The sequence below is a fragment of the Hypanus sabinus genome, chromosome 6 (assembly GCF_030144855.1).
Source record: "Hypanus sabinus isolate sHypSab1 chromosome 6, sHypSab1.hap1, whole genome shotgun sequence".
Lineage (NCBI taxonomy): Eukaryota > Metazoa > Chordata > Chondrichthyes > Myliobatiformes > Dasyatidae > Hypanus > Hypanus sabinus.
This window is the reverse complement of record NC_082711.1, coordinates 64,447,122-64,474,339: the sequence shown is the minus strand read 5'-3', so window position 1 is coordinate 64,474,339 and position 27,218 is coordinate 64,447,122. Positions and strand designations below refer to the sequence as shown.

The following is a 27,218-nucleotide window of genomic DNA, read 5'->3' as shown; positions in this document are numbered from 1 at the left end:
TCTCTAAATAAAAAATCAAAATTATTAAATCCTCCCTCTATAATGAGTCATTGTTATGAGCCTTTGAACCGCCTCATGATTCTACTGCTATCGCCAGCAATAAATCATTACACCATAAGGGGGCCTGTCAATTGTCGGCTGCTGCTGGCCAGCAGCATTATTCTTTAAAATAACCTTGGTGAATTCCTTCATAAGCACCATTCTAGGTTAGGCTCACTGTCCTTTCCTATGAGTGACTGTCTGAAGATTATCGCTGCAGTGAGCAAGTTTCACTCAGGAAAGGGACTTCATACCCTTGAGCGTTTGATAATAGAATGCAGGTTGCATCCATTTGCATTGGTATTCATCTTGTGTCTCAAAGTGACAGATGCACAAGCTCTCCAATCCCTTCAGCTTACTTAATTTGGTTGAATCAGGGAAAGGCACTGAGAAGTGAAAAGCAGGAATAAAATGTGCTGTTTATTAAATGGCTTCACCCAGCGCAAGGGGAAAAATAACAGCTATAATGAAATGAAATATCAAGGTGTAAGGAAAACGTTACAAAACAATGAATCAAAATCCACTTACTATTAACATCTCATTGTTCTGTGTTTCTCACTGGAAATCCCACAGCTGCAGCATTGTGCCTCCCCTGTGGCGGCTGCTAGCTGCCGAAAGGCTGGCTCTTTTCTTGTCTTTGAGAGATGGATGCCCTGTCACGATGTGCAGTACATAATGATTTTGTGCCCTGCGTGAACAGGCTCTGTTCTGCGACATACAAACTAGTGTTAGGAGATGCCAGTGAGGACAGCCTGAGACGTGGTTGCAGCACGACATGACAGGGCACATTGACAAAATCCAAGAGTTATCAAGGAAATTAAGGCTGACTATTCTCTCAAGGTTCATGGGCACCTCCCCAGCCTACTCTGCTTCTGTGAGATCCATCACAGAAAAGAAAAGAGCCGACTGGTTTGCAGAGCCCCTGTGCTCTATCTGGTATGGGCGTGCCAAGCTCCCAGCAGCGCGCTATTTCAAACCTCCTTTACATTCCTGTACTGAGCTGTCCATACTCAGTCTCCAGTGGCAGGGTGAGGTCCAATGCAAACAAGAACAACTCCTCATATTCCTCCAGGGTAGTCTATAGCCCAATGATATGAACATTGGATTTTACAACTTTAGCTGACTCTTAACTCCTGTGTTCTCCTTCCAATCTACCTCTGGTTCTCCCAATTCTGTTCCTTTTCCCCATGCACACCCTCCAGCCCTCATCACTTATTTGACGCCCTCCTGCATCCATCCACATGTTTTACCTTATCACCTTCTTGTTCTCCACCTACCTGTTCTTCATCTCCCTCTGGTGCTCCCCTCCCCCTTTCTTTCTCCCTAGGCCTCTCGTCCCATGATCCTTTCCCTTCTCCAGCTCTGAATCCTTTTTTGCCAATCACCTTTCCGGCTCTCAGCTCCACCCCACCCCCTCTGGTCTTCTCCTATCATTTCACATTGTCCCCTCCTCCTCCTACTTTCAAATCTCTTACTATGTTTCCTTTCAGTTAGTTCTGACGAAGGGTCTCGACCCGAAACGTCGACAGTGCTTCTTCTTATAGATGCTGCCTGGCCTGCTGCGTTCCACCAGCATTTTGTGCATGTCACCTTCTTTACATATTGGATCCCAGAATTGGTTGTCTTTGTGTTTCTGTTTTATCATCCTCCAGTAGCTACAGTATCTCCACCTGTACCCTCTCCTCTCCTTTTTATCTACCCTTTTTATTTCCCCTTAGTTGCTTCCATATAATCCCCACTGACTCATGTCTCATCCCTCCACCTCTCCTCTATACACTGGCAATCTTCCCTCCCTACTCTTAGTCCATTTACAGGGACTTAACCAAAAACATCCATAACTCCTTTCCCCTACAGATGCTGCTCTACCCACTAAGTTCCTCCAGCAATTTACTTTTGCTCTAGATTGCAGCATCTTCAGTCTTCTGTGTCTCCATCTTCAGCAGTTGCTTCCTTTCAATACTTAATATAACAATTCTGACCATCTCTCCTATCTCTGTCTCTCATCAATTTACATACTTCAACCAGGTCACCCCCGAATCTCCGAAGCTACAGAGAAAACAACTCAAGTTAGTTATTTAAATCAATTTCCTACATTTCCATTCAAATCATTAGGATTTTTGAGTCCCCAGCAAAGGTCCCAGCACTGATTTTTGTGAAACACTAGTTACAGATTTCCAGTCAGAAAAAGAAATCCCTCCACTACTACTCTGTCTTCTATAAATAAGTATATTTTGGAACCGATTTATTAACCCACTATAGATCCCATGTGACTTCATCTTCTGGACCACCGACTATGAAGGGCCTTTTCTGGTATCAGGATGGTGTGAGTCTTCAACAGGTTTACATTGGAGTTTTGACATAGGAAAGAAGTACTGTGCTATGGACTTGCAATGCGGTTATGCAAAAAAAAACTTTGACTTTGCTGGGATGTCCACTTATTATATAGTACCCTTCAATAATGCATGACCAATGGATTATTGCTTTCAACTGTTAATGTATTAATTTAATGTTCTACTTACATACGTGTGAAAGCTCCATTAATTGAAAGTGGTTGGAAATGAACCTCTTTGGTAATTAGTGCAGTTCCCATTGGTAAAGACACTTGTACCAATGAATGAAGTTTTCCTAAGGTGCAATGAAATCATACAGATTTTGGCTATTTTTTTTTCTCCTGGTTATGGGGCTTATCTTCCCCTTCACCCATCAAGTCCTGCACTCTCTCCTCTAGAAGAATCAATGTCCTATATTGAGTTGATCCTCCTCTAGTCTCTAGTGCTAGGCAATTGTTCTGGATGATCTTCATTTATAATAGAGAACAATTGTCGATTATTTGGATAAGAAAATTGATGGCTTTGGGGCCAGGTTTGTGGACAACGCAAAGATAGATCATGGAGCAGGTAGTTCTAAGGAAACAAGGAGTCTAGAAGGACTTAGACAGATTAGAAGAATAGGCAAAGAAGCAGCAGATGGAATCTAGTGCAGGGAATTCTATGGTCATGCACTCTGATAGAAGGAATAAAGGCATAGACTATTTTCTAAATGGGGAGAAAATTCAGAAATCAGAGGTGAAAAGGGACTTGAAAGTACTCATGCTGGATTCCCTAAAGATTAACTTGCTTAGGTTGAGTTGGTGGTAAGAAAGGCAAATATTCATTTCAAGAAAACTAGAATATAAAAACAAAGATGGAATGCTGTGGCTTTGTAAGGCATTAGTCAGACCACACTTGGAGTATTGTGTGCAGTTTGGGCCCCCTATCTAAAAAGAGATATCCTGGGGTTGGAGAGGGTCCAAAGAAGGCTCATGAGAGTGATCCAGAGAATGAAAGGGGATCTCATTGAAACCTATCGAATATTGAAAGGCATAGATTGAGTGGACGTGGAGAGGATGCTTCCTATTGCAGAGGAGTCTAGGACCAGAAGGCACAGTCTCACAATGGAAGGATGTCCCTTTAAAACAGAGATGAATAATTTCTTCAGCAAGAGAGTTGTATATCTGTGGAATTCATTGCAACAGACGGCTGCAGAGGTCAAGACATTGTGTATGTTTAAAGTGGAGACAGATAGTTCTTACTTAGTAAAGGTGGCAAAGGTTATGGGACGAAGGCTGGAGAATGGGGTTGATAAATCAGCCACGATGAAATGGCAGAACAGATTGATGGACCAAGTAGCCTAATTCTGCTCCTATGACTTATGTCTTATTATATAGTTTTTCAGCAGAAGTACAGGCAGATTATTCAAAGGACCATATAAAGCCTTTATCTATATGTATATGAAGGCATATTTCATGATATAAATTTATTTTCAAACTTAAACTTCAGAGAAAGCAAATATAAGAGAATCATTGATTTAGTTATTACTCGTCATTAACAAATGTTGGTCATTATTGTTGTAATTTGTATTTTATACTCAAAATTGAAACAATTTAGAAATAATTGTCTGAAATTTACTTTCTTTGAAGGTCCCACATCAAAAAAGTAATGTAATTAATTTCTTTAAAAAAATGACTTTGGATGCAGATAACAAACCTGGTATATTCTTTGAATGACTAAAGATAGGCTTACTAAAACAGATTGACTGTCTCTGTTTCTCTAAATGTGTAGGTGTGAAAGCTGGACTGAAGCGTACCTACTGCAGTATTAGTCAGGAACAGCTGGATGTCAGTAACATGCCGCAGTGGAAACCTTTATTATATGCTGTGGCCTTCCTCCATACTACTGTCCAGGTACTTCCCTCTTTTAATTAATTAGATCTTAATTTATGGCACATTTCTAACTATAAGGCACAATATTAAATATTTTAAGTCACTAAAATTCTCCCATATTATGGTCATCCATTGCTAAAGATCACTTGTGACTGCAGCTACCATTCTCTTCTTACCATCTACAACAAAATTTATGAATAATTCAATTGTCCATGGGGTGTAAATGCCTTTATAATTTGTGGATAATAGTTATTTACCATTAGCAACAGTAAAATCAAACTGCCTCTCATTTTATTTTACTTTGCCAAATCTTTCCAGAATTGTTATTTTTTTTGTCTCACACAGTGAACTAAAACTGTTCCTGTCTTCTTGAATTCACATATTGTTTCGTTAGTGTAAGTGCTGGATTACAAAATTGATTGGAAAGGCACTTGGGGTCTTAGTGGGCAGCATTGCCAAGTGTCTGCCTGCCTTATCGATGAGATCTAACAATTGACAAGGAAACTGAGTAATGGTAGAAGGATGCATTATAGCTGATACAAATCCTGAAAGAGAACCATAGAAAGGGAAAATGTATATGTTTTAGAAGTTGCGAGAGTTTTCAAGGAAAAGTGTGCTATGTGCATGAACACAGCCATAGAATCATTGATCTGTACAGCACAGAAATAGGCCTTTCTGCCCAAATCATTCATGCTGACCATTTTGTCTAACTACGTTAATCTCATTTTCTTACCTTAGGCCTGTATCCCTTTGGCTTCTTTCATTGCAAGTATCTGCCCAAATACCTTTTTAACATTGCAAAATGAGAACTTTAATTTTTGCCTTTATATGCTGGAGAAATAACTCTTCATTAACAATTATCAACTTGTTGAAAAGATATTTCCATACATTTTTATTTTCTAATTTCATCAACCTACTGAACATAATTGGAAGCTAAATATGAAATGTTTTGGGAAGCACACAGCTGAGAATGAAGCAATTCTGACATTTATCTGAACATTACAATGCATTTCATGAATTTCTAGATAATGGAGTGACCCAAGTGATACCCAATTTCAACAGTTGTAAATGCATTTGAATGAAAGACACATAGTCTACCAAGCTTTGGCATTGTACTTGTTTATTTTATATAATTCAATATACCTAAATGAAATACTGTCAATGAAAGAACAGTTAGTGGAAGAGTTGTTACGTAAAATGAGAAGGATGATCTGTATAATAGTCCTAAAGAGCTCCTGAAGGCCTTGTATGTCCTCTCAGGCAGATGTAGAGATGATGAGGCTTATTTTGGAGCAGATCAAAAGAATACTTGCTCATCAGTATTTATCCTTAATTTGAAGTCATTATTATGCATTATCTGAGCATAATTAGCATACTGCTGCTGAAAAAATTTTATCACCCCAACACAGGTTCATATTATTACGATGACTATATATAGGAAAATCCAAATTTGCACAATAGAGCTTTGAAGTTCCAGGAATGATTATATGCAATTTTAAAATATTCTATATTCCTTTTCCCAATGAACCTTCCAGGAAAGGCGTAAGTTTGGTCCTCTTGGATGGAATATACCATATGAATTTAATCAGGCAGATTTTACTGCCAGTGTTCAGTTTGTGCAAAATCACCTGGATGACATGGACGTTAAACGCGGTGTGAACTGGAACTGCTTGCGCTACATGCTGGGGGAAGTACAGTATGGAGGGCGTGTAACAGATGATCTGGACAAGCGACTACTCAACACATTTGCTAATGTCTGGTTTGGGGAGAGCATGTTCACAGATAAATTCTGCTTCTACAAAGGCTATGTCATTCCAAACGGCAAGACAATCCAAGATATTCTGCAGTACATTGAGGGTCTGCCACTGGTTGATAGTCCTGAGGTATTTAAGAACTTATTTGCCAAGATCATATCATTGTGTACAGCATTTTGAATATTTGTGTACTATATGAGTGAACCAGCTACTTATCCACCTTTTGTGCATGCATTTGTTCAAGGCATCAAAAACAGTATTACAGGATACAATAAACATTGATAAATGAGAAACATGATTGATCAATAACTTGACAAATGGAAAAATAATAAGATAATATCATAGAGTTGAGGTAGTAACTACTGGTTAGATCTTTTTTGTAACTGCATGACTTCTAAAAAGGGCGGTATTATTGATATCAGGGCTGCTGTTTAATTTGTCCTTTGGAGAAACTTTAATTCAGAAAGAAGTGGGAGGAAGAAGCTAAGCAAGGTAATTACAAAAGCAAAGTATCTGTATGCTGGAAATATGAAATAAAAACAAGAAATTTTGTAAAAACTCAGTGGATACAGAAGCATTTGTGGTGAGAGAAACAAATTTAATGTTTCGGGCCAACATGTACAAAGTGCTGGAGGAGCTCAGCAGGTCAGAAGCATCTATAGAAAAGAGTACAGTCGACGTTTCAGGCCAAGACTCATTTCCATAGATACTGCCTGGCCTGCCGAGTTCCTCTGGCATTTTGTGTGTGTTGCTTGGATTTCCAGCATCTGCAGATTTTCTCTTTGTCTGTAATGTTTACATTTTTTGTCTTATTGTATATGCATGCTTCAACAAGTATGTGTCAATCATTGTCATAGGGAAAAATAAGTTACTTTTTTAGAACTAAAAATTGTATACCACTCACTACAAAATTAACTCAACATGTTCACATCTCGATTCCCATTTTTTAACATTAATGGGAAACTTGAAATCTACTTTACCACTTAATGTAACAAAAAGGCATTTAGAATATTTTATCCTTTTAGGTATTTGGACTTCATTCAAATGCAGATATAACTTATCAGACTAACATGGCAAATGAGACTCTGAATACGATAGTCAACATCCAACCGAAGGACAGTGGTGGTGGTGGAGGAGAGACTAGAGAAAGCACTGTACAACGGCTTGCAAATGAAATGCTGGAAAAGCTGCCACCAGACTATATCCCACATGAGGTAAAATATGAAACACCTCAGGTTTTCACCTTTTCTTTTGATAAGAAATAACATCATAAAACTTCTTTTAGCTGCTTTATTGATATCATTTTGAAATTAATTGTCAATTCCTGTGCAAATGTGAAAAGATGTTCTATTTGACATAATGATAGAATCGAACAGCAAAGAAAACAGCCCCATGGCCCATTCTTGTCCATACTGGCCAAGATGTTTATCCAAGCTAATCCCATTTCCCAGCATTTAACACATGTCCCTCTAAATACTAGTCATCCATATATCTGTCCATATACTTCTTAAATGTATCTAATCTAATCGGAATCACTTCCTCTAGCATCTGCTTCCATATATCTACCACCCGCTGGGTAAAAGGTTTCTCTCAGGTTTATTTTAAACCTTTCACCTCTAACCTTAAACTACATGCTCTAGTTCTTGATTATCCAACCTTGACAATAAGGCTGCTCACCCTGTCTGTGCCCCACATGATTTAATAAACTTCTATGAGATCACTCCCCAATCTCTTACACTCCAAGGAGTAAAGCTCCAGCCTATCTAACCTCTCCCTAGAAATCAGTCCCTCAATCCCTGGTAACATCCTTGTATATCTATTTTGCATTATTTTCAGTTGAATTACATCTTTCCTATAACAGGGTGACCAAAATTAACACAGTAATTCAAGTGTGGCCTCATCAATGTCTTGTACAATTGTAAAATAACCACCTAACTTCTATATTCAGTGCACTGACTGATAAAAGTCAACATGCAAAAGTATGCTTCCTTGCCCTATCTACCAGTGGCTCCTCTTTCTTTTTCTTCTCCTTCTGAAGCCCATCACCCCTACAGTAGCTCACCAGAGTCATCTGTCCTGGGTCAGCTATTCACGTTTTCCCAGGTGTAACCCATCTTCTTGGTGTATCCTTCCTCTCCCAACAATGAGGTGTTGGTAGCTTCTGTTGATGTTCCTGTAGTGCTGGGTATTTTATGGGATGGGGTTGCTGGCTCCTCCTGTCACAACTGGATTTGGGACTGTCCATGGTAGAGTTATGTCTCCATGTTAAGAAAACTATATACCTGTTTTCTAAGGCCCTTCTGTTCTGCAACAGTGCCCAAAAGCCTTACATTCAACGTAACTTGATTTATCCTTCCACAATATAACACTTCACACTTATCAGAATTAAATTCCATTTGCCACTCCTCATCTAGATTGTTATATACAGCAGATGACAAATAGGTGGGCCCAGCACCAACCACTGGAGCAGACCATTATACACAGATGTATGAGAAACATCCTTTCAGCATCCTATTCTGTCCAATAAATGTTATACCCAGTTTACTAATTCTCCCTGGGTGCCATGTGATTTACAGTACTGTGCAAATTTCTTAGGCACATATATATAGCCAGGGTGCCTAAGATTATTGCATAGTACTGTAGTAATTTAATGTATTGGACTGTACAGCTGCCACACACAAAAAAAAAAATTCATGACACACAATACTGTGTAAAAGTCTCAGACACATGTAAAAAAAATACCATAAAGCAAACATGCTTTCAAAAATAATGAAATGAAAAGTTTCTAAATATCAAAAAGGTTACTATAAAGAGTAGTAAACAGTGAAAAACTAAATCAAATCAATATTTGGTGTGACCACCCTTGCCTTTAAAACTGCATCAGTTCTCTTAGGTACACTATTGTGTAGTTTTACAAGAAAATAGGTTACTCTAATCATCTTGGAGAACTTGCCACAGTTCTTCTGCAGGAATTCCAGTAGGCCTTGCTGATGTTGCGATCAGGGATCCATGGAGGCCACACTATCTGTTGCAGAACTCCTTGTTCTTTTTACTAAAGGTATTTCTTTATGACCTTTGCTGTGTGTTCGGGGTCATTGTCCTGCTGCAGAGCGAAGTTGGAACTGATTAGACTCCTCTCGGACGGTATTGTGTGATGGATGAGAACCTGCTTCTACTTCTCAGCATTGAATATCCCATTAAATCTGACCAGATCACCAATTCCAGTCGCAGAAGTGCAACCCCAAACGTGCAGGAAACCTTCACCATGCTTCACTGTTAGCTGTATGTAGCTTTCTCCAGCTCTATTACGGACAAACTGTCTGCTGTTTGAGCCAAAAATGTCAAATTTTTGCACTTGCTGCCATTGTTCAGCAACCCAGTCCTTGTGATTCTTGTGCATAGGTAAGTCTCTTAACTTTGTTTCCACTTCAATGGAACGGCTCTTTGGCAGCAATTCTTCCACGAAGACTACTTCTGACAGGATCTCTGCGGACTGTAGAGAGGACTTAGGTAGTAGTTTCTGCGAGTTCAGAGCTGATAGTAGTGCTGGACTTCCAATTTAGAAGGGATGTCAATCCGTTGTATCTCCCATCTGCTGTACTCAGTTTCTGTGGCTGGCAACTGCGTTTCTGGTCCTCAACCTTGTCCATTTCTTAATGCTTTTTCAGAAGAGCTTGACAACACACCTTGAAACTCCTGTCTGCAGCAACATTTCTGCTTGGGAGAGACACTTTGTGTCTTGTTGCTATATTCACTCTAGCCATGATGTAAGAATCGATAATTTGAAGGTTAAGCTGTCACATCTGCCACACCATCACCTTTTAGTTGTGTTTTCCTTTTTCCAGTTTGATTCCTTTTACCACCTATTTCTGTGTCAGTTAATCAGTTTAGTTCACTCAGCTCATTACGTCATTGATCATTAGCATCCTGTTTGTTACCTTTGTTTAATCAAACACTGGGCTGTATACCTACAATGTAATCAAGTTTTAATTTGAAAAGTGGTTTATTAGTTAATATGCCACTTTTTTAACAAAATACAAAAAATCGCTGCAACATTTAACATTTTGGAAAATGAATGTTTTGAAATCTAAAATTTGCTCTTTTCTACTGAGTTACTAATACAGAAGACGAAAACGAAACACCCAAAACAAAATTTACATTAAAAATGCAGGATGCCTAAGACTTTTGCACAGTACTGTGATTATAAACCTGATTCTGATATAAGACCATAAGGTATAGGACCAGAATTAGTCCATTTGGCCAAAATGGCTGATCTGTTTTCCTCTCAGCCGCAGTCTCCTGCCTTCTCCCCATATTCTTTCATGCCCTGACTAATCAAGAATCTATCAACCCCTGCTTAAAATGATCTGCCTTCCAAAGCTGCTTGTCACAACAAATTCCACAGATTCACCATTCTGGCTAAAGAAGTTTCTCCTCATCTCCATCCTAAATGGATGTCACTCTATTCTGAGGCTGTGTCCTCGCGTCTTAGATTCTCCCACCATAGGAAGCATATTCTCTACATCTACATCCTTTCAATAGTCAATAGGTTTCATTGAGATCCCCATTCATACGGGCCCAGAGTTATCAAGTACTTCTCATATGAAAAACCTTTCAATCCCAAAATCATTCCTCTGACCCTCCTTTGAACCCTCTCCACTGACATTCTGTAATGATCAATAAACTAATTGTTTGGAATCAAATGACCTTGCCTGGTGTCTCAGGGCTGGGTGTGTCTGCATCACAGCACCTCCGCACCACCCGTGGCACTCCTCCACTTGTCCTACATCCTTCATGCAGCTCTCCTCCCTTGCCATTCCCAATACCCTTTGCTCCCGCCAGATTTACAAACTCACTTTCTGCACCACATTGACAAATACAGTACTGTGCAAAAGTCTTAGGCACTCTAGCTAAGTACAGTATATGTGCCTAAGACCTTCACACAGTAATGTAATTTTCCAGAGCATCCTCCCATGCTCATTATCAAAAGCCTTACTGAAGTATATATATATATATATATATATATATATATATACTACATCTACCACTTTACCCTTCTTTGTCCTCTAACCATAAGGCTGTGTACTTAGCTCCCTGTTCTACTTGCTTTATACTTATGATTGTGAGGCAAAACAGAGCTCCAATGCTATATTTAAGTTTGTTGATGACACCACTGCCATTGACCGAATCAAAGATGCTGATGAATCAGGAGATTCAAAACTGGCTGAGTGGTGCTACAGCAACAATTTCTCACTCAAAGTCAGTATGACCAAGGAGCTGATTATTGACTTCAAAAGGAAGAAAGCGGAAGGCCTTGAACCAGAAGTTTGCGAAGATTGGCATGTCATCTAAAACTTTGCCAAACTGGTATAGATGTGTAATTGAGCATATATTGACTGGCTGCATCACACTCTGGTATGGAAACACCAATTCCCAAGAATGGAAAAGCCTCCAAAAATTAGTGGATATAGCCCAGTCCATCAGGGATAAAGCCCTCCCCAGCATGAGTACATCCACATGGAGCACTGTCACAGGAAAGCATATCTATCATCTGAAACCCCCACCAACCAGGCCACACACTCTTCTTGCTGCTGCCATCAGGAAGGAGGTATAGAAGTCTCAGGACTCATGCCATCAGGTTCCGGGATAGTTATTACCCCTGAACCAGTGGAAATAAACTTCACTCACCCCAACACTGAACTGTTCCTACAACCTATAGATTCACTTTCAAGGACTTTTCATCCCTCATTCTTGATATATATTGCAGATTTATTTAACATTATTATTTTGCTTGTATTTTTGCATCTTTGTATTTACTGAGTATGCCCACAAGAAAATGAATCTGTGTTGTATATGGTGTCATGTATCTACTTTGATAATAAATTTATTTTGAACTTTGTCATATCATCAGAAAATGCAATCAAATATGAACAAATGTGTCCATATACAAAGCCATGTTGGCTATCTCTAATTATTAACTGTCTTTCCAAATATAAGTATATCTTATTCCTCAGAATGTTTCCCAGTAAATTACCTACTGGCCTATAATTACTAGGTCTATCTTTGTTGCCCTTCTTAAATAAAGGCACAAAATTTGCTATCCTCCAGTCTACTTGCCAGAGGATAGGTATTTTACAAATATTCCAGTGAGGGCTCCCACAATTTCTTCTCTAGCTCCCCATGGTGGTCTTGGATATACTTCATTCAGACTCGGAGATTTGTCTAACTTTGTACACCTTAACACGTGCAATAGCTCTTCTACCGTAACATGGACAGTTCACACAACATCTCAATTAACTTTGGCAAGTTCACAAGTCTTCACATGTTTCTTCATGGTAAAAAAAACATTGAGAAAGTGTTCAGCTCCTGCAGCTCCACACATAAATCTATGCTGTTGGTCTTTGAGGCACCCTGCTCTCTCTCTTTTTCCCTTAATATTCTTAAAAAATCTTTTAGGATTCTCTTTAAATTTTCTCTGTCAGAGCCATCTCATTCCCTCTTTTCACATTCATAGTGTTCCTTTTCAGTATACCCTGGAATCCTTTATGCACATATCTCCAGAGGTTCACTTGATTCCGGAAGCCTCCTTTTATTTGGCCAGCTTTACAACCTTTGTTATCTAAGGTTCCCAATTCCTTTGCTTTTTACTATAAAAGAACATATACTCCTTGAACTCCTACTATCTCACTTTTGAAAACTCCCCACTAGCTGCAGGGCCATTTGCCAGCAAACAACTTAACCCAAACAACCTCTGCAACCTTCTGTCTAATATTGACAAATTTTGCCTTTCCCCAGTTCAGATTCCAGTCAATCCCTTTGCATAACTACTTTGAAAACTAATAGAATTATGGTCACTGGTTCTAAAGTGGCTGCCCTGCCATGACCTTGGTCTCTTACCCCTTCTTTTATCCAAAGGGTAGATCAAGGTTTGCGCCTCCCTAGTGGGGTCTTCTCAATCCAGCCTGAAGAAACTTCCCTGAACACACTGAATAAATTATATTCCATCTAGACCTTTAACACTATGGCATTTCCATTCAAAGTTAGGAAAATTAATATCTCCTTTGAAGACCTATGAAACCTCCTATGATGTATTATTCTTACAACTCCCCCTAATCTCCCTGCACCTTTGGTGCACTAATTCCCAAGAATTATTTTGAGAACTGTAGTACAACTCCAAGAAGGTAATCTTCCTCTTGTATTTCTCAGTTCCACCCTTAAAGCCTCACCATTTAATTCTTCAGTAATATCATTTCCAGCCACTGCTGCAATGTTCTCTTTAATTAAATAAAACAAGTTCACCTCTGTCCCTGTATTGCCTAAAGCACCTGTATCCTAGAATATTTTCTTTCTCAATGTATGAGCTAAATCATTCTTTATCAATAAATGACTGGGCTGCTTCATTGAGGAAATTCTTAATCTTTAGAGTAAGTATCTTAAACTGATCTACAAAGAGTTATACAGCTTGGAAAACAATCCTTCAGAACAATACTTCCATGTCAACCAAGGAGTCAACGTGAGCTATTGCCACTTGACTGTATTTAGCCCATATTCCTTTAGACCTTTCCTCTCCGAGTACTCATACAAATGTATTTTCAATGTTGTAATTGTCCCTACCTTTATGGATTCCTCTGGCTTAATCCCACTCCCATCAGGGAGCAGACTAAGTAGCACCCACACCAGCAACATCAGATTCAAGAGCAGATACTTTCTGCATGCAGCAAGTCTGATCAACAACACTGCCCACTAACCCACCAGAGCATGATCATTTCCTGTCAGTCACCTTATGTACGGACATTCCTGTGCCTAGCGATACTTTATGGACATACAGTCAATCTATGTATATAAAATTTTATATTTATTTTTGTTATTATTGTGTTCTATATCGTATTGTACTTTTTTGTGCTTCTTCGGATCCAGAGTAGCAAATATTTTGTTCTCCTTTACACTTCTGTCCTAAAAATATTAAACAATTTTGGACCTTGAATATCCATTACCTTTTGTGTGAAAAGCTTGTCTCTGACACACTTAAATCTTTTTCCTTTCATTTAAACCTAAGCCTTCTCATTTTAGTTTCTCCTACCCTGGGAAAAAGACAGTCAATCCATTTTTCTGTGACCCTTGTGATTTCATTGAACTCTTTAAGATCACCCTTCATCCTTCTTTGTCCAGGAGAAACAGTCCCAACCTACCCAATCTCTCCTCTTAACTCAATCCCTTTGTTCTAGGCACCATCTTCCTGAATCTTTTATGTACCCTCTCAAGTTTAATTCCAACCTTCCTATGGTACAGTGACCACAATTATATATAACATTCCAAGTGTGGTCTCACTAATATTTTGCACAACTCTACAAGATATATGCAGGAACATATGTTTATATGATTTTTTTTTCTTTTTAGTGGTTTGAACTTGTCATCTTGTCCACTTATCATGGATTAATTTTGAAGGGAGATCTATATTTATTTAGTTAACAAATCTAATACTACAATCTGGACATCTTTCAGTAACATCCTAACAAAAACTGAAAATCCTCATTTTCATCTTTGCATGGCCTAATCATAGCAGAGTATTTTAGTGTCTTTAGATTTAATAAGGTTTGATTCTGCTTCAATAAAATGAGTGAAAAATATGGTTCTGACAGAAGTCCTTGGGGAACTCAGCAGTCGATATCGTTTCCTGATCCAGCTTTAATATAGCTCCCATAATTCAAGGCTACCTTTCTTCACCAAATTTTAAACCATTCGCTGCTTTAAGATGAGCTGCATTTTATATGAAACTTTGGTGAGAGCATAATGCAAATCTAAAATATAGTGCTGAGAAATTCATTTGCAGATGGTAGCATTAAACAATTGCTATCATTTTTGTGTATACAGTTCACTTAATGGTAGTGAGCAATTATGAATTTCTAAGCATGTATATCTTAGAGTATACTTAACAAGGACATCAATAATATTAATGTACATAGAAATTAAGAACAGAAATAGGCCACTCAGCCCATTAAGATGATCTTTCATTTATTAAAACCATGTGTAGCTTTGATTGTGTTGGTTTTACAACAGAGAAATACTTATGTGAGTTAAACTTGTAAATGAGGGCATGTAGTATGTATGGACAAAATCATGTAGGGATGGCTGTTTGCATTCATTGAATTATTGAGGTTCCACAACTTTTCAGAAACTTGTGTGGTTATTTTTATCTCATGCTAATTCACGATTGAATAGATTTATGAAATTCAGTTTCATAATTTATAATTATGGACACTGAAGTATAAGCCTGGTTCAGTACCCTAATCACTACCACAAACACTTTGTAATGATATTTATGTTTCTTCTTTAATCAGATATGGTAATTTCACTTGGATCATTCCTATTTAGAAGCAGGAAGAATAATTTGTCCTTGTGTTTGTTTCTGAGTTCATGGAAGAAAATAATAATAAAACACTGTCTATTTTGTTTTATATTTCTGCCCCATTAACACTCAATTGTGACAGATAAGAAATGTGGTCAAACTGGTTAAAGAATTGGAAATGTACATCAGAAGTTTCTGATTAATATAAGTGATTTGGACTTGGATGTTGAGGATACATTCTCAAATCTGAAAAAAGAATGTTTAGAAAATATCGAGGATTATTACATTTTTCAACAAGACATGGGAAGGTTAGCAGAGTTGCATAAAAATGGAAGATGCATTTTACTATGAAAAAGTATGATGAATAAGAATGAGAATGGCCTAAGGTTAAACTAGAGATTGGAAAGACTAAAACAGAGTATGAACTAACCTGCTGCATATAATAACTGAACTGAGCTCTCATGGGATATGTGTCAGATCAGAGCTATGGAAATTACATATTTGTACAGTCTGGATAATACAGATTGTATTTGGGTATGTTTGTTTTTGACGGTTCAGCTGTATTTCTTAAAGAATTTTTAACATGCATAATAAATATTTTCAGCGTTATTTCATTGCAACACATTTTTTAAGCATTTGCTTGTTAGAGAAAAGGTTATATGTGAAATTAAATCCTTAGTAAAACTTTGTGTTATCAGATTTCTTATTCATATTATTTGCACAACTGCTGCAGTATAACCTCTATATTAAGCAAATGTCTGACAGTGAGTGGAATAATGAGTCCAATTATTTCCTACAGTACCAAGCCAGCTAACCCAGAATGGGTTTAAAGCATCACTTTCATTGCAGCTCTTTGTGACTTACTGATTTACTTTGTACTGATCAATGCCAACATGATCATTGCTGAAAACATTAAAATATGTTTGCAGTAAAGACAGAAAATATTGAAAACACTAATCAGGTCAGACAGCACCTGGCAAGAAAAATAGAGTTAATGTTTCAGATTTGTCAAATTCTTGATTTCTCATTGTCTGCAGTGTTAATGGTTACATCTACTGAAGTGAAATTTTACTCTGAAGTCGTGAGTGATCTCTGTGAAAGCAGTTGTTGAACCATAGACTTTTGATATTAATATATAATAATGCAGTAAGTATTTGCCATTATATTGAATAAAATGTATGTCACTTTTCAGGATTGACATTTTCGTCATGCTTAATGTATGGAAGGAATTAACAGACAATTACTTGTGTTGATATTGGATTATTTTTTGGCAAATTATTTCACAGAACGTTTGTTTTTGTATCGAAAGCTATTTGAATTTTAGTAAGAGTATATCATATGCACCTTTCTATGTTATATATCAAAGGGTGATGTAAAATAACATTATTTACACCATGATTTGCAGGTAAAAGCTCGACTGCAGAAAATGGGTGCAATCCAGCCAATGAACATTTTCTTACGTCAGGAAATTGATCGAATGCAACGAGTTCTTTCACGAGTTCGGAGTACACTGACAGACCTGAAATTGGCTATAGATGGTAAGATTTAATTTTCATTATCATGGCAAGAAATCAGAAAAACTTGTTACAATATTGAACTTGTATTAGAAACCAATGTTTATGTCTTTTTATTCTTTGAACTAATTCTTAATTACACAGTAACACTCAGTCTGTGGCTTATATCATCTTTATTGTCAGACTAAAAGCCCTGTTCTTCTGAAGGAGACAATATGGTGTTCTCATGAATGCATTGCAATAGGAAAAACAATGACTTTGTGCCTATGATATCATTCTTAAAATAATGACAATAATTAAAGATGTGATGAATATTCAAAACAATTTCTGTCGATATTTTCATCGTATTGTTTTATTTGTGGTTATTTGACTATAATAGGTTTTAATGAGTAGATATTTATTTACCTATATATTCTATGTTAATCTTGAATGTACCTAAATGTCATATAGCTGACAAGGAAATTCCCAGGTAACAGATGTGAATTATGCTTCTGTTTGAATTAAGGTTGATCCCCGATATCAAAGGATATGCAGAGCCATTTGGTTACAGTTTGTTACATACATGAATACCCGCTTTTCAACTTCTTGATCCACTTTCCATGGTGCTAGTTCCACACATGTTGGAGAATATTCTCAGAATTTTGTCTCAGCGAGTAGTGGTTACACCTTCTAAAACTGTCCTGAGCTAATTCACCTGCAGCAGATAGGTTAATGAGGAAAAAGTCACATATATATATTTCCCTTCTTTTGGACCTCACTGTCTGCTACACTCTCTTACAGTTTTAACTTCCAGAAGTCAACTACTTAGTTCATTGGTGGTACTCAATCTACTTTGGTAATGAAAATTGACGTGCTTACACATTCTGTGCCTATACTGCACTCTGCTTCTTCCTGTTTCTGTTCAACATGGAGGAGTTCAAACTCATCAACCAAGGGTGGACTATTTGTTTAGGAACAAAAGGCTTACATCCTTGACCTTATGCATGGAGTCTGTATAAGGTCTGGATGCAAGCTTAAGGACTCCGTGGTCTAGTTTTCCAGTATGCCTGCTGCTGTGTTACCTTGTCTATCAGGCTGGTCCTGTTTGTGGGACAGAATGTACCCATGATCTGTGATAGAGGAGTCTAGGACATTGGCAAAGAGACATAACTATGTGAGTCTGAAAGTGCCAGCAGCTGACTGGCCAGTCTACTGGTAGTTCTGACTAGTCTGTTGATAGTTCTGAGGAGGATGTTGCAGCATTATGTTGGCTAAGGATGTCTTCACTTTCTCCAAAGCCGAGAGAATACCTCATTTGATGCTCAGCGGTCCATGTGATTTCATTCTGTGTACTGAGATGGTACAACTGAGAGGCATATGAAGCTACTTCAGAGGACATTTAAGAACCAATTACATTATGTGTGTCTTAAGTCACATCTGTGCCAGATTACTTATGGATGATATATTTTCTTCCCTAAAGAATTTTAATGAACCAAATTGTTTGTTTTTTACTGTAAGCCTATATTAGCCTTTTAACTCCAAATATTTAGTTAACCAAGATCAAGTTTGTTGGCATGGCAGAACTTGAATTGATATCACTCGGAAATTAATACTAACCACTGGATTACTTAAGTGGCAACCTTGTTATGCTTCTATACCTATTATAGAATTATGTTTATGTTGCAATTGCTAAGTGGGCATCTGAAATTTCAGGTTAGAACTTAATTATTACCAACACTCTATTGAAAGTTGAAAAGCCTTGACAAAGTGGAGAGGACATTTACATTTCCTATGGTGAAGGAATCTAAGACCAGATGGCAGAGAGGGACATCCATTTAGGATGGAGATGGTGAGGAATTTCTTAGCCCGAGAGTGGTGAATCTGTGGAATTGGTCACCACAGGTGGCTATGAAGGCCAAGTCTTTGGGTATACTTAAGGCAGAGGTTGATAGATTCTTGGTTAGTCAGGGCATGAAGCGATACAGGGAGAAGGCAGGAAACTGGGGTAGAGAAGGAAAATATATCAGCCATGATGAAATGTTGGAGCAAACTCAATGGGCCAAATGGCCTAATTCTGTTCCTATATCTTATGGTCATATGGTCAATGGTGTGTTATTAACAACTAGCCTGGAAGCATGTGTTCTCCAGGTGAGACTCAGATCTTCATGATGGGAAGGAATCTGCAAAGTTTTCATGTACTCAGCAGTGTGATGGTATTAGTATTCTTTACATAGAGCTTCCATTTTATTTTAACCTTTTATCTCAGGAAGTTACAATATTAGATTGATGGTGCAGTTTGTCATTTTATATGTTTAAAGCTTTGCTATCTTTCCCCACAGAATTTAATTCAAATACAGAAATTGATTTCCCATGTGCCCAAAGGTGAATGGATTCCATTTTAGCTGTAAAAGAATAGGTTAATTACTTAGACTTCCCATTTTATTTTCATTTCCATGATGTTTGAGTTGAAAAGTAATCTTTCCTTCGAATGGGTGAAAGTACGCATTTCGAAGGTTGTAGGTTGTCAAATAGCTGCACATTTGTGATAAGTTGCATTAAAGCTGTAGATGTTCAAAAACATTTACAGCTTTATCCAGGAGTTTGATTAATGATTCCATGTGCAGCTATATTATTTCTTCTATCTGAAGGGAAGTAGTAATTTTGGTAAAGAGATTAAATGAGATTTCAGGTCATGGGTGAGGGGCCTGCTCAGACTCATGGGATTTTAGAATCATCACTAGTGTTTCACTACCCTATTGCACTATTTGAAACTTTTTCCCAGAAGGAAAGAAGCTGTCACCTGTGAGTATGATGAGAAAGTAACTGCTCGTGCATTTGCTGTGACTTAAAACTGTGAATGGGATAGCTAATACTGTATAAAATATCTTTTATACATCAAGGATAAGAGTATGAGGAAATAATTTTCTCTCAAGTAAATCGAACAATTGGTGAAGCAAGACAGAATAAAACAAAATTTATTTCAGTGAGGGCACCCAGGAAAACATTAACCCTTAACCTCACAGAATAACCCAGACAGCACTGCTGACAACTGAGAGACTAGAATATAACTGAACTGTAGTGCTGGATCCAGTGGAGTAAATCAGGTCACAAGTTCAAATGCCATCACCACAATCTGTAAGTCCTCATTGTTGCCTAAGTGTGAGTACCTGTTGTAGATTAGATAGCTGATGAGGAACAAATTTTGCCACACAGGCAGATTATAAACCTGATTCTGATACTTCTGATTTTGAAAATACAAATCTTTGCATCTTTTGGTCATTCTGAAACATTCTAGTTTACCTCTCAGAGTTGCCCTAGATATTCCTGTTCAAAGCCTTTTTTCAGGACTATTATCTATTTATGTGACTTGCTGTAGCTATTGACAGGCGTGGTATATGTTGTTCAGGGTGGTTTTATTGTTCATGGTGAGGAAGAGCTGACAGCCACCTGAGAATCAATTTCCCCCCTAAATTGCCCAAGCAGTGGATAGAAAATGTTGCGGATACAATTCTTTTGTGCATCAGATGACGAGCTTGAAACAGTTTCTACAAAGGTCTACAAGTTATTTTGTGACAGACTTGATCCATGGAAACTAAGGTGTGGATCCCATAGCTCTTTTGTGGACCAAACAAAGTCAATTTATTACCAAAATACATATATGTCACCATTTACTACTTTGAGATTAATTTTTTTCAGGCATTTACAGGAAAATAAGGTTATAGAATAGATAGAATTTATGTAAAATTGTACATAAAACAAAGACTGAAAAACAAATATGCAAAAAGATGACAAATTATACAAACAAAATAAATAATACTGAGAACATGAGTTTTAGAGTCCTTGAAAGAATGTCTGTAGGTTGTGGAATAAGTTCAGAATTGAGATGAATGAAGTTATCCTCATCTGTCAGGAGAAGTCAAGGGTCCAATTGCTGAGGGAGGTACAAAGACCCTGGTTTTGGAGCTTTTTGAGCAGAACTGTAGGAGTGACTGTTAAATGCTGAGCTGTAATCATTGACGTAAGTATTAGTATTGCCCAGGTGATTCAAGGCCCCTTAAAGAGCCAATGAAATTGCATCTGCTGTAGACCTATTGTGGTGATTGGCAAATTGCAGTGGGTCCCAGTTCTTGCTGAGACAGGAGTTAATTTTAGCCACAACCAACCTCTCAAAGCTCTTCATCACCATAGACATGAGTGCTACTGGACAGTAGCTGTTAAGGTAGCTCACCCTGTTCTTCTTGGGCACTGGTATGATTGTTGTGCTTTTGAAGCAGTTGGGAACTTCTGACTGTAGCAGTGAGAGGTTGAAAATGTCTTTGAACACACCTGCCAGTTGATTGGCACTGGTTTTCAGAGCCCTACAGGGTACACGATTGGGGCCTTTTGCCTTGTGAGGGTTCACTCTCTGCTGTCAGCCTCTGAGACAGAGATCATAGGGTCACTGGGTGCTGCAGGAAAGAGATAGTTTTATTCTCTCTTTCAAAGAAAGCATAAAAGGCATTTAAATTAAATGAGAGGGAAGCATCACTGCCATTCATGACATTAGGTTTTGCTTTGTAGCAAGTAATGCCCTGCAAACCCTGCCAGAGTTGATGTAGATCCAGTTTCGCCTCCCACAATCAGAATTGTTCTTTTGCTCTAGAGATAGCCCTCCATAAGTCGCACATACCTTTACTGTATAGTTCTGGATCTCTAGACCTAAATGCCACAGACCTAGCTTCAGCAGAGTATTAATCTCCTGGTTCAGCTTTTGATTTAGGTATATGTGGTATGTTCACATGGGCACACACCGATCCACACAGATTTTAATGAGGTTAGTGACAACAGTAGTGTATTCGTTCGGACTCAAATTTAATCCCTGAATACTGTCCAGTCCACACACTCAAAAAAATCCTTTTTGGTGTTCCTTTGCCTCCTTTGTCCATACCTTCTTGGCCCTCTCTACTGGTACTGCAGTTTTCAATCTCTGCCTATTCTCAAGGAAGGAGTAGAAATACAGCCAGGTGATGAAACTTTACAAAGTGCTGGCGTGGGATGGTACCGTAAGTGCTCTTGATGGTAGTATAACAGTGGTCCTGTGTGTTGACTCCTCTGATTCCACCAGTTGCTTATGATTATTTAGAATTTTTTTTTTCAAGCTAGCCCAGTTAAAATCTCTTAAAATGATGGGGAAGGTATCAGGTTATACTGTTTCACATCTGTTGATAATGTTGCTCAGTTCATCTAGAGTAGGCATTCCCAAACTTTTTTATGCCATGGACCAATGTCATTAAGCAAGAGGTCTGGGAACCCCTGATCTAGAGCCTGTTTGATATGGGTCTGAGCTGGAATATACGCTGCTGCCAAGGTGATGGCTGAAAACTCCCATGGCAGATAAAATGGACAACACTTGTTTGCCAGATTTTCCAAGTCAGTTGAACAGGACAGGGACAGTAAGCCCATATTTGTGTGCCATGAGGAATTAATCATAAAGCATATTGCACCTCCTCTGCCTTTCCAAAGCCATAGGTTTTGTTATGTATGTCATGACTCTACATTGGATTTCTGGAGTTGAAGATGTGAGAATTAATTACTATCTAGTTTCACTAAGAAGTTCTGTCAGTTGGACTAAAATTGTATTAAATTAATTTAAGACGATCTCCAGAGTAGGTTTTGATGATTAGTATTTTTTAAAAAAATGAAAAGACAATTAAATTCAATATCTTACTCGGTGAAACAGAGCTTACTGGCACTAATTTTTATGATTTTTTAAAAATATATTCTAATTTGTGGATCCTTACCATCTGAGAATGCAGTTATTACCTTTCTAAATATGTCCATTGAAAGTTAGCAGCTTCTGTGCATTTCACATTCTCATTACTACAATTATCTTCATTCTATTACAGCTTTAAAATTTTCTCTGGTTAATTACTGTACATCTTCATCGCTAGTTTCCTTTTTTTGTAGGAGCTTGACAATTTTCTTTTCTTCTCTACAATTTAAAGAACTGAATTATGCCCAATTTGCTCCATCTCCCACACTAATCACAAGCCCCCTTTACCTTGTGTAGCATTCATTAAATGGTCTATTCTGGAGGCCACCACACTGCAGTTCTTGCACATCGTGGAGGGGGTGGAGAGTGACACCAGGACCTAGAATCATTCCCCCAAGTCTGTATGGCCTCTTACTAATTAATGTCAAGGCATCTTGCAATATTTTCAAATGTCTCTGATACTGTGTCATTTTAAAAGAGTAGATTTTTAAAAAATCAAAACATATTTAGATATAAAATAATAAAATTAGTTTTTGTATTAATTTATCATAAATTAATTGAATTGTCTTTATTTCTTACATCCTTCACATACGTGAGGAGTAAAAGTCTTTACGTTATGTCTCTGAATGTACAATGTACAATTAAAACATAAAAACAAAGTAAAGTAATCAAAATGATTATAAATAACATTTAATCCATGGACTCAAGGTTGTCCCTTCTTACACCAGGACTGGTTTAAGCAGAGGAAGGAGTCCATAATCTCATAACTACCCACTTGTGCACTCCAACAGGCACCTCTTGCTCTTTCAAAGTAAATATCTGTGTTTCTCAGAATGGCCTAATTAGTCATCACAGAATGCACAAAACCAGCACAAGGGCAGGATATTTTCAATCTCAACTAACTTCCTAAAATGAAGAGGGTGCATTATCTGTCATGTAGACTCACGTTGAATTCCATCAATGCATTTGTGAGAGTCTGAATTCGATGTTACTTTGTGCTTATTGTAGAAGATCTAACTGACTTACAGCTGGATTATCTAAATAAGCTGACCATTATAAATATGGCTATTATGGTGAAGATAAGACGTATACCTGAAGCTATTGAACTCTTTTGGTGCCTACTGGGTCTAATGAGATGATAGCTTACTACTCAGGATTGCTGACAATAGGAAAACCTTTGTTAACAGAGTTGATTCCATGGCTTTGTTTTCTAAAAAAAACACATAATACTGTGTTTGGGGCTCCCAAACAAGGAGAAATGTAACATTCTATCATAATTATAATTCATTTTCTAAACTTCGAAGCTTTCTTTAAAATAAAGGGATCCTCCTCCCTCCTCATTTCTGCCTCAAAACGAACCTGTGCACTGTATTTAATTGCTATCTGACGACTGCTGAAAAGCTCAGTCTGAATTGCTCCTAAAAGCCATTTTCATGCAGGCAGACAACCAATGGAATATTAATGAGATCCAGTTATTAAAATAGCTTTGGTATCCTGTCATCTTTCTGCCTGGGAGTTAAAGTTCCCCTAATAGCACACTGATATTAAGAGTACATTTAATTTTCTTTCTGCAAGAGACCTTGCAAAAATGTATTACTGTCACTTTGCATTATGTGTTTGAGTTTCAGAACAAGCCAGAAACCCTTTTAGTGATTATCTTAATGCCACATTCTACAAAAGAATGCACTATAATGCAGGTTGATGGTGGTATGCAGCTTAAATGGTTTGGCATGGACTAGAAGGGCTGAAGGGCCTGTTACTGAGCTGTACTTTTCTATGACTATGACTAACGTCTAGAAGAGAATGTTTTCTGTCTATGATACTTGGCGTTTGGTTAGTTATATTTAAAACTTGAATTCATATGAATTATAATTTGATGATCACAATAACATCAGGATGTTCATGGGCTTAATAATTCCTGCTGTCTAGGAAATAAGTAAGCAACACATTTGCATAATATGCAAATTTTAAAGAAGCTTTTCCCATTAATTACAACTGTCACCTCAGTCAGTCCCGATTGGGAGCAGCATCTCCAACACCATCACACTGATCACGGGGGGCCCCCCAAGGGCTGTGTGCTCAGTCCACTGCTGTTCACTCTGTTGACCCATGACTGTGCTGCAATGCACAGCTCAAACCACATCATCATGTTTGCCGATGACATGACCGTGGTGGATCTCATCAGCAAGAACAATGAGTCAGCTTACAGAGAGGAGGTGCAGCGGCTAACGGACTGGTGCAGAGCCAACAACCTGTCTCGGAATGTGAAGAAAACAAAAGAGATGGTTGTTGACTTCAGAAAGGCACGGAGCGACCATTCCCCACTGAACGTCGATGGCTCTTCGGTAGAGACCTTTCTTGGTATTCACCTGGCGGAGAATCTCACCTGGTCCCTCAACACCAGCTCCATTGCAAAGAAAGCCCAGCAGTGTCTCTACTTCTACTTTCATCTCCCACCCCTCCATCCTCACCACATTCTACAGGGATTGTATTGAGAGCATCCTAAGCAGCTGCGTCACTGCCTGGTTTGGAAATTGCACCATCTCGGGTCGCAAGACCCTGCAGCGGATAGTGAGGTCAGCTGAGAAGATCATCGGGGTCTCTCTTCCTGCCAACATTTACACTACATGCTGCATCCACAAAACAAACAGCATTATGAAGGACCCCATGCACCCCTCATACAAATTCTTCGCCCTCTTGCCATTGGGGGAAAAGGCACCGAAGCATTAGGGCTCTCATGACCAGACTATGTAACGTCTGGTGCTAAGCCCCTAAGCTATCAGACTCCTCAATACCCAGAGCCTGGACTGACACCTTACTGCCCTATTATCCTGTTTATTATTTATTGTAATGCCTGCACTGCTTTGTGCACTTTATGCAGTCCTGGGTAGGTCTGTAATCTAGTGTAGTTTTTTTTCCTGTGTTTTTTTTAAAAACATAGTTCAGTCTAGTTTTTGAACTGTGTCATGTAACATCATGGTCCTGAAAAACATTGTCTCTTTTTTACTATGTATTGTACCAGCAGTTATTGTCAAAATGACAATAAAAGTGACTTGACTTGAAGTAGTGGAACTACTGTTCCCAGTGGTGGCTAGATTATGGCAGTGGATACCATGTCTTTCTATCTGATGTAATTCTGTACCATTGGTTCTTTCCACTCCTCATCCTACCCACCTTGACAAAGGCTTGTGTAGGGAGAGACTCTTCATTTAAGGCCTCATCCTGCACTCAAAGCCCTCACCACATCAAAATAAGTACCTACACTATAATCTTGTTTTAGCAATAACAATTAGGCATTGACTGCTAATTCCCATCACTGCCACACCTTCTTGCTTCAATGCAGTACATGCACAGAGGATCCCATACAATTTACTCTGCTATACATACTATAGAATGAGAAAGATTTGTGTATTTGTGTATGTTTTTTAAAAACATTCTAACGAGTTTTTTTAGCATTCTCCTTTAATTAATGACATCGAATTAACAATACAAATCAGATGTAAGCAGATCGATGACTTGTTCATCAGCAGCAGAAAAAATAGAATTAATGGATGCCTGTTTTTGTGACTGCTTGCCTATTTTCTTGCGGTGGATGGTAGGTGAGTGGAATGAGCTGCTGGAGGAAGTGACAGGTACAATTACAATATTTAAAAGACACTACACAGGTGTATAATTAAGAAAGTCTTAAGGGGATATGGCTCAATGAAGGCAAATAGGATTAGATCAGGAGCACAACTAGGTTAGCATGAGAGCATTGGGCTAAACGTCCTGTATCCATGCTGTATAAGCTATGGCTCTGTGGCCCATTTTAAGTCTTGAATTGCACCTGTAAAAATATGCGCTGAGTCAAGGTACTGTACATATCATTCTCTTCTCATATGACTTAAGCAAGTCATATGGGCAGATGCTGATAGTTATACTGAATATTTGAGAGAGAAGCAGTTATGATGTTGCCCAAGATATTTACACAGATAATTGCAGGATAAATGGTAAAATGGTTTATTATTACCAAATGTAGTGAGGTGCGGAGAAAAAAAATTGTCTTACATATCATTCATACAGACCATTTCATTACAATTGTGTAATAAGATACATAGGACAAGGTAAGACAATACCAGAATGCAAATAAAGTGTTATAGTTACAGAGAAAGTGCAGTGCAGGTAAACAATAAGCTGCAAAGTCTTTACAAGACAAGTTTAGAGGTCATGAATCCATCTTATCAAACAACGGAACCTTTCAATAGTTTTATAACAGCAGGATAGAAGCAGTCCTCGAGCTCTCTACTGCCCGAAGGGGGGGGGGGGGGAAGAGAATGCCCAGGTGGGCGAGGTCTTTGATTATGCTGGCTGCCTAAGCGTAGGCAGAGCCCATAGACAAGAGGCTGACTTCTGTGATATGCTGAGCTGTGTTCTCAACTCTGCAGTTTCTTGGCATCATGGGCAGACCAGTTGCCAATCCTAGCAGTGATAGATCTGAATAGGATGTTTTCTATGCTGCATCAATTTAAAATTGGTGAGATTAAAAGGGACATGCCAAATTTCTGTAATCTCCTGACGAAGTGGAGGCACTGATGAACTTTCTTGTTGGGCCAGGACAGGCTACTGGTGTTGTTCGCTCCTAGAAACAGGAAGC

At 38.3% G+C, this 27,218-nt stretch overlaps 1 protein-coding gene across 1 annotated transcript in view; it reads left to right on the top strand.

Moving 5' to 3' along the window:
- dnah5l (dynein, axonemal, heavy chain 5 like) overlaps positions 1-27,218 on the top strand; it is a 261,395-nt gene that overhangs the window by 214,195 nt on the left and 19,982 nt on the right. The window contains exons 70-73 of the mRNA XM_059972318.1: positions 4,140-4,261; positions 5,776-6,123; positions 7,020-7,208; positions 16,746-16,878. Of these exons, the coding sequence (XP_059828301.1) occupies positions 4,140-4,261; positions 5,776-6,123; positions 7,020-7,208; positions 16,746-16,878 (792 nt within the window). The remainder of the gene's footprint in view (positions 1-4,139; positions 4,262-5,775; positions 6,124-7,019; positions 7,209-16,745; positions 16,879-27,218) is intronic.